An 8016-nucleotide genomic window follows, 5' to 3' on the forward strand; every position below is an offset into this window, starting at 1 on the left:
CTGCCCCCTGTCACACACAGAGCCGCAGGGCGATCAGGGGGTTTGGGCGCTGCCCCCTGTCACGCTGATCCCGGTGCCGGGAGCCTCGCTGCTCCGCTGATCCCGGTGCTGGGAGGCATATTACCCTTTTACTATATACGATAGAGGCCTGGTGCACGGGTGGGAGCCGGCTGGTTTGCCCTGGTGTCCTGGATCAGCGTGGGGGTCCCCACTGGGGTGCCTGGCCAGTCTGGGTGAGGGGCTGAGGGCTGTTTCCCGGAAGCGAGTGACTGAAGCTTCCAACCGCTCCTTGTTTTCTTTTCTTTTTTTTATTCTGGGCCAGCTTTAGCTCTGAGGCCTCGCTGCTGAAAACATCGATACAAAGTTTCGGTCCGGCTGGCTTTCAGTCCGGCTGGTTTCTGGTGTTTTGTTTTTCTTCTTATTTGCAACATAGTACATAGTTGCTTAGAGTTGTAGCTCAGAGGCCGGCAGGTGAGGCGGGGAACGTTGGAGTCCGCAGCAAGCAAGCCTCATGTTCCTCATGTTCGCTTCCAGCTGCCTGGCTGCCGGCCGCCATCTTGGCTGACAGTTAATTTGCATATACTCAGCCAATGAAAAGGGTAGCGGTCGTACGCTAATTACCATGTTTCTCTTTTATTAGTGTAGACTAGAAGCCCGGTGCAAGAAATTCATGCACGGGGGTGGGGAGGGGAGGAGGGTCCCTCGGCCCGGCCTGAGCTCTCTCACAATCTGGGACCCCTCAGGGGATGTCTGACTGCCGGTTTAGGCCCTGTGGGATTCCTGCGGGATCGGGCCTAAATTGGCAGTCGGACATCCCTCCCACAGTCTGGGAGTGCTGACTCCTAACCACTCGTCTGCCTGCCTCATCGTCCCTAACCACTCACCTGCCTGCCTGATCACCCCTAACTGCCTCTGCCTGATCGCCCCTAACCCCTCTGCCTGCCTGCCTGCCTGATCACCCCTAACCACTTGTCTGATCGCCCCTAACCACAACTCCTAACCCAGGATGTCTCAGCTCTCATAGCCCCGGCTTTATCTGGAAGGTCATCTGGACAGTCATTCGGACAGTCGATCTGGAAGCTGTCTGGTCTAATTAGCATATTAGCTCTTTATTATATAGGATATATTTTATTGATTTTAGAGAGGGAGAGATAGAATCATCAATGATGAAAGGGAATCATTGATTGGCTGCCTCCTGCACGCCCCTAATAGGGATTGAGTCCGCAACCCAGGCATGTGCCCTTGACTGGAATTTAACCCCGGGACCCTTCAGTCCTCAGGCCAACGCTCTATCCACTGAGCCAAATCTGCTAGGGCAGTATACCTTAGTCTTTGAATATAAAAATAATACTCACCCAGGATATTTTTCCATTGATTTTTAGAGAGAGTGGAAGAGAGAGGGAAAGAAAGAGAAATATCGATGTGAGAGAAACACATCGATTGGTTGCCTCCTGCATGTGCCCTGACCAGGGCCCAGGCTGGGTAAGAGCCTGCAAACGAGGTATGTGCCCTTGACTGGAATTGAACCTGGGACTCTTTGGTCCACAGTGCGAGGCTCTATCCACTGAGCAAAACCAGCTAGTGCTACTTAGTAACTTTAATTAGTGCTTCAAATCCACCTAATACATATTAGAGGATCAGAAGTGCAAATCAGCAGAGTTAATGATTAATAAAGTAACACATAAACTTTATGCGGTTTTCAACCTGTGGGTCGAGAACAATGAAAATACATCCTGCATTATCAGATATTTACATTACGATTCATAACAGTAGCAAAATTACAGTTATGAAGTAGCAACGAAAATAATTTTATGGTTGGGGGTCACCACAACATGAGGAACTGTATTAAAGGGTCGCGGCATTAGGAAGGTTGAGAACCACTGGCATAAAGTCTTAAAATATTATATACCAAAAAAAAATGTATTGTTTACTACCAAAAAATGCTCTAAGAATTACATGGATATAAATTTGATCATATTATTGATCCTCCTCCATAGAGTGTTTTGATCTTTAAATGGAAAATATTAAAGTATAAGAATTCAGATTATTTTAAACCTCATTTTTTCAGGAAGATCTTGGTGAACATGTAGTTCAGGGTGATACTCTTCCTGGACATGTGGGTACAGCATGCCTCTTATCATCTACCATTGATGAGAGTGGGAAAAGTGCTGGAGTCCTCACTCTTCCTATCATGAGCAGAAATTCCAGACAAACAATAGGCAAAGTAAGAGGTAAGCCAGAAGAAGCAGGGTGGCCCTTTACAAAGTAGCAGAGGTTAAGTTGAAATTTTTATTAGTTTCAAATTGGGCTTTTGAAAATGTTAAAGATTAAATTAATGATTTGTCTTAGAACATTAATATAACAACAGGATATATCTATTGAATTTTCTGGAAGCTTTACTTTGAATCAGTTTTGACTTGTTGATTTCTTTCCTATTTGATAGAGATTGATAAAGCTAGTTTGAGTGGTATTTAAATGTAATTGAGCTCATCATGGCCTTTTTAATTGTCTTTATTTTTGTCCCTCCCCCCCTTTTTTCCCTACAAAAGTTGACTATATAATTATTAAGCCATTACCGGGATACAGTTGTGACATGAAATCTTCATTTTCCAAGTATTGGAAGCCAAGAACACCATTGGATGTTGGACATCGAGGTGCGGGGAATTCTACAACAACTGCTAAGTAGGTTGCATATTTGAGCAGTGTTAGCATTTGGTAGCTCAAACTTGATAATGTTAAATTAATTCGACTGACCAAAGGTCAAATGATTCTTTTATTTTTACCCTGGAATTTAAATTTAATTTGTGATTGTGATTCCCAGTTCAGATTAACTAGAGACTAACTCTCTTCTAAGATTCTGGTTAAGTGTTTTTTTAATATGTTACTGAATTGATGATTGATGGTAAGAAAGCCAGCCCCCACAGGGGAGGAGAGTGAGGGAAAGGATGAAAAAAGTGAAGGGTGATAACAGGTACAAACTTCCAGTTATAAAATGAATAAGCCTGGGGGATGTGTACAGGACAGGGAATAAGAGTCAATAATATCATAATAACTAATTGTGATCATATCACAAGACATAAATATAATCACTGTTGTATATCTGAAACCAATGTAATATTGTATACCAACTATACTTTATTAAATTAACAAACAAACAAACTAGAAAGCTAGGGGAAAAGCTTAATGCCGAATGAGTCAGCCAGATGACATCAGTGTGTCTGTCTTGTGGTCCTGACTTTTGGCATGTTGCCCTCTCTTGGTCTGTTTCCTCACCTGTTCTCAATATACTTTCCATACTTCCACCCTGTTGGTGTGTCAGCCTTTTCCCATTGCCCCCGTCTGCCAGTATTAAGTCATCTGAGGCTTCATCACAAGGAGCAAGTTTCTGTGTCTCTACTACTTCATGCCATTGCAAGGGTTCTTTTCCTTAATTGGTCACCTCACTTGGGGAGGTTGGGTTGACATAGGATATATGCTTGTAAACACTTATAATTTATGGAATAAATGTACACACCAACCAAGTGATGATCACAGTCTTATTTTGGGGATGGCAAAATTAATCGCAAAGTAGAGAATAAGTACTGTTTCCATTGTTGAATATATAGCTGGCTTTATTATATTTGTTTTCTTAATCTTCTCTATAATGTATGATAACTATATTTCTATGTATTCTCTTTTAGGCTTGCTAAAGTTCAAGAAAATACTATTGCTTCTTTAAGAAATGCTGCTAGTCATGTAAGTGAACCTCTCTTTCTTCAAACAACTTTGAACTGTTGTGGTTCAAAGGTAGAAAAGTAGATAAATGTGGGTCTGGGAAATCTCCAGTCTGCATTAATAGGTTAAAAGGGGGAGTATTTATGCTTCTTCTGAACATGTTTCTACAGTGAAGCATCTGTAGACAGTTGTATTTAGATTTATGGTGCAGACTGAGATGAAAACAATGGAATTAGCCCTGGCCGGGTAGCTCAGTTGGTTAGAGCTTCTTCCCAATAAGCCAAGGTTGTGGTTTCGATCCCTGTTCAGGGCACACACACATGAAGATCCTTGTTAGAGAACTTGCAGGGGTCTGCTTTTTGAGAGAGGATTTCATTAAGACCTTTCCTTTCCTATTTTGATTCCAGGAAAAAATTGCTGTGCTATTGAAAAAGGAAAATACTTATAATGGTTTTAAGAGAAGAAATTACTTTTTAGGATAAAGCTTAAAGTGTAGCATTAAATTTATGTGAAAGTTTTTTGTTGTTTGTTTATTTTTGTACAAGTCTATGATTTTATAGTGAACAATAGATTTTTTATGTCCTTATAGTTTTATATGTATTGTGAGCTAGATAATATTTTTTAAAATACTTGATTCCTTTATTTCTGTCAGGGTGCAGCCTTTGTGGAATTTGATGTACATCTTTCAAAAGATTTTGTGCCTGTGGTGTATCATGACCTCACCTGTTGTTTGACTATGAAAAAGGTATGTTGAAATTCTTTCATTTATAAGATATATAGATAAGTATTTATTAAATAGAGTTGGACAATTAATTTTCTTGGTGAGTTACTGCCAATCCCTGTCTCTCTCAAGCTCCTACAACATTGAGAGACAGGAATATTAATCTCCAAGAGTAGGTTCTTTATATTGCTGAATTGGCTTTTTTATATCTATATCTATATCTATATATATAAAAGCCAAGCAATCAGAACGCCGGAATGACCAGTCGCTATGATGTGCACTACGGCCTGATTGGGGCCCCAATTGCCCTCCCCCAACCTCCTGCAGCCCCTCCCCCTGGCCAATTTCCCTCAAGGGCCCCTTCTTCCCCCAGGCCAACAGCCAACTTCCTGCGACCCCTCCCTTACCGGCCCAGCCTGATAGGCCCCCATTGGGGCAGGTCGGCTGGACCCCACCTGTGCACGAATTCATGTACCGGGCCTCTAGTTATCTAACAAAAGAACATTTTAGGTGGTTTCTTTATCAGTCTGCCATTGTCTCTATATTGAGGCAGGAGAGGAAGCTACCGGCGTGTTTGTTTTCTAGGCTCCCTTCTTTTTCTTCAAGGTCTTTCTCAAATTAATAGGCTAGTATGATTTGGCTGAAATGGGAAGGACCACAATGAAAACTACAATTAGAAGTGCTTTGGAGCCAGATAGTGGAGGCCTCTGTGAAGGGGTTTTGAGCCAAGAAGGGAAATGTTCAGAACTAAACTTCCAGATTAATAATTTGATATCTGATATAAGGGGGAATTTAAAGAGGACAGAGAATAGAGGCAAGAGGTACAGTTATGTGGGCCAAAGATAAGGTAAGCCTGAGACTTTTGAGAGTGGAGAGGACATGATAAAGATTTGAAAATGCATATAATTTCTTAAAAATTATAATTGTTGTGCAAACAGAATTGTGATAATATATATATCACAACTGCCTAAACTTTAGTATACAAATTAACCAAGTGATTTCTTAGGGACTTATACTACTGGGGTTTATTTAGCATTTTCTTTAAAACTTTTTTTTTTTTAATGGTTTTAAGTATTATTTTCCACTGAATTGGTTTGAAGTTAAGGCTAGTTTGCTTACATATATAACACTGCACCAGACCCTGCATGTTATGTAAGTAGATGACAAGGCACCTGGCTCTGCCTGCTAGTGGATTCTAATCAGTCACTTGGGTTGGGATTACTATGATGTATAGAAAAGGACCTTTCTGTTTCTGTGAAACATATTAGGAGAGGGAGGGAAGGAAATGCACCTGTTAGATGACAGAAGTAGGATAACGTAATAGAAATGGAGCAGGTTGTTTTTGCTGTGAGGAAACTAATGCAAAGTGAAACAAGAAGGAATGGAGGAAGTGGTAAAGGATCTACTAACCAAGACAGCGGTTAATGAATCCAGTTTCTTTGTTTTGCTCTTAATTTGAATCTGGATGAGTTAATTGGGGAATGAGAGTAATGAATTGTGTATATTTTTAGTTTTAATTTTTAAGCTGGTATTTTTCAGTAAAAGCAATAGTTCATAAGATTATGAATATAAATTTGACTTTCCCTTGGCCACATTCCCTTACTCTTAATAATCTCTTATGTGTTCTCACAGAAAAACTGTATGCATATACAAACTCATACCATATGTATATAAACGAGTATAAAAGTAATAAATTTTAATGTATAGGGGAGTGCAAACGTAGTTTTATAGTTGTGAGTTTGAGTACACAAAACAGAGTTTATTATTTTACTATGTATTATTATTTATTTGTATTACAACTGTAAACCTTTTGTCCAGCCCTGTATTTGTTGGATTGATGAATTATCGGTGGTACATTAACTTTTATTAAGATAAAGGTGCCTAAATAGTGTGCCATTTGATATGATATTAAAATCTAATAAAACAGATTTGCTCAAGGGGAAAGCATTTATAATAGAGTTTCTGTTAAGTATTACACTTATAGTTAACTAGAGGCCTGTTGCACGAAAAGATTCGTGCAATAGGCCTTCCCTTCCCCTGGCTGCTGGCACCGGTTTTCCTCCGGCACCCGGGACCCAGGCCTTGGCTCCAGCCGGAGCCGCCTTTAGTCTTCCTGCTCTGGCCGGAGCCACCTTCAGTCTTTGCTCCGCCACTTTGCGCCTACGTATGCAAATTAACCGCCATCTTTGTTGGCGGTTAATTTGCATATCTCGCTGATTAGCCAATGGGAGGCATAGCGAAGGTATGGTCAATTACCATGTTTGTCTATTATTAGATAGGATAACATTTTTAATAACAATTGATTTCTGCGGCTATTCTTAACCAAACTTAAGTTTAAAAGGTTTAGAAAAGGTTAAAAGCTTATTAACAGAAATTAATTCTTACATAGTACTTGCATGTTGATTGCCTAGTCATGTGGCATAGATATATGGCGAATAAAATATATACAGGATGACAGGAAATAGAGATAATCACTGAACCTCTGGCTTTGTTTTCAGTGTGTCTCCAGTGCCATAACCTGCTCCCAGCTGTTTTCTTTCTTCCAGGAACTGCCACTTACATTAAAACCAAAAGCCAGAATTTAAGAGCTGAGGTGTAGTGTTAGATAAGAAGGGCTTCTCTACATGGGCTCATTGTAGTTATCAAATAATTGTTCTTGTCATTCAGTAAATTAAGATATTAGTCCTGTCTGGGGTAAACATTCAGTAATAATTTGAGGCCTATATTTCTTTTTCTTTTCTATTTAGAAATTTGAGGCTGATCCGGTTGAATTATTTGAAATTCCAGTAAAGGAATTAACATTTGACCAACTCCAGTTGTTGAAGGTAGTAATAATAGCATAAAATGTAAATAATCTTTTATTTTAAGACTATTTGTACCTGTCTGTATATGGTAATGTTCTCTGCACATGGAGATAATATAGTCAGCATGCATAGAGTATATGCTTTGGTTTTCTGTTCTATTAGGAAGAATGGGTTTGTGCCAATCTATCTGTCTTCTCTGTTTTCATGAACCCCCTTGGTTTTTGCATACATCAAGGGGTTAGGCCAATGGTCGGCAAACTCATTAGTCAACAGAGCCAAATATCAACAGTACAGCGATTGAAATTTCTTTTGAGAGCCAAATTTTTTAAACTTAAACTATATAGGTAGGTACATTGTTATTAACTTAATTAGGGTACTCCTAAGGCTTAGGAAGAGCCACACTCAAGGGGCCAAAGAGCCGTATGTGGCTCGCAAGCCGCAGTTTGCTGACCACGGGGCTAGACTATAAGTCTTTGTCAGCCCTTCTCATCCATAATTTTAGGTTGCCTCTGTTCTACTTTAGCCTTTCTTTATATAACTCACTACTTTACAATTGGCCTTTTATGCTATTGTTGGCTTTATACTTATGTCGCTAAGATCTTTGTATATTTTGTTATTACATGTAATCTTATATGATCCCCCTTTCTATTCCCATTGGATACCTAAATTAATGGTTGATTGAGTATAAGTTTCCTAACTTAAGAATCTTTATATTCTTCTTCCCTACTTGGGTATTTGATTATGATCTTATGTGTATGTATGAAAAATATATAAATA

At 39.6% G+C, this 8016-nt stretch overlaps 1 protein-coding gene across 5 annotated transcripts in view; it reads left to right on the forward strand.

The window, feature by feature from the left end:
- GPCPD1 (glycerophosphocholine phosphodiesterase 1) overlaps positions 1–8016 on the forward strand; it is a 58707-nt gene that overhangs the window by 35581 nt on the left and 15110 nt on the right. For all 5 annotated transcript variants that reach the window (XR_001363791.1, XM_014546483.1, XM_005874668.2 and 2 more), the window contains 5 exons: positions 2069–2231; positions 2550–2682; positions 3681–3735; positions 4367–4459; positions 7183–7260. Coding sequence is in view for 4 of the 5 variants with exons in the window: in XM_014546483.1 (XP_014401969.1) it covers positions 2069–2231; positions 2550–2682; positions 3681–3735; positions 4367–4459; positions 7183–7260 (522 nt within the window). In the remaining variant the exon portion in view is untranslated. The remainder of the gene's footprint in view (positions 1–2068; positions 2232–2549; positions 2683–3680; positions 3736–4366; positions 4460–7182; positions 7261–8016) is intronic.

The sequence above is a fragment of the Myotis brandtii genome, unplaced genomic scaffold, assembly GCF_000412655.1.
Source record: "Myotis brandtii unplaced genomic scaffold, ASM41265v1 scaffold45, whole genome shotgun sequence".
Classification (NCBI taxonomy): domain Eukaryota; kingdom Metazoa; phylum Chordata; class Mammalia; order Chiroptera; family Vespertilionidae; genus Myotis; species Myotis brandtii.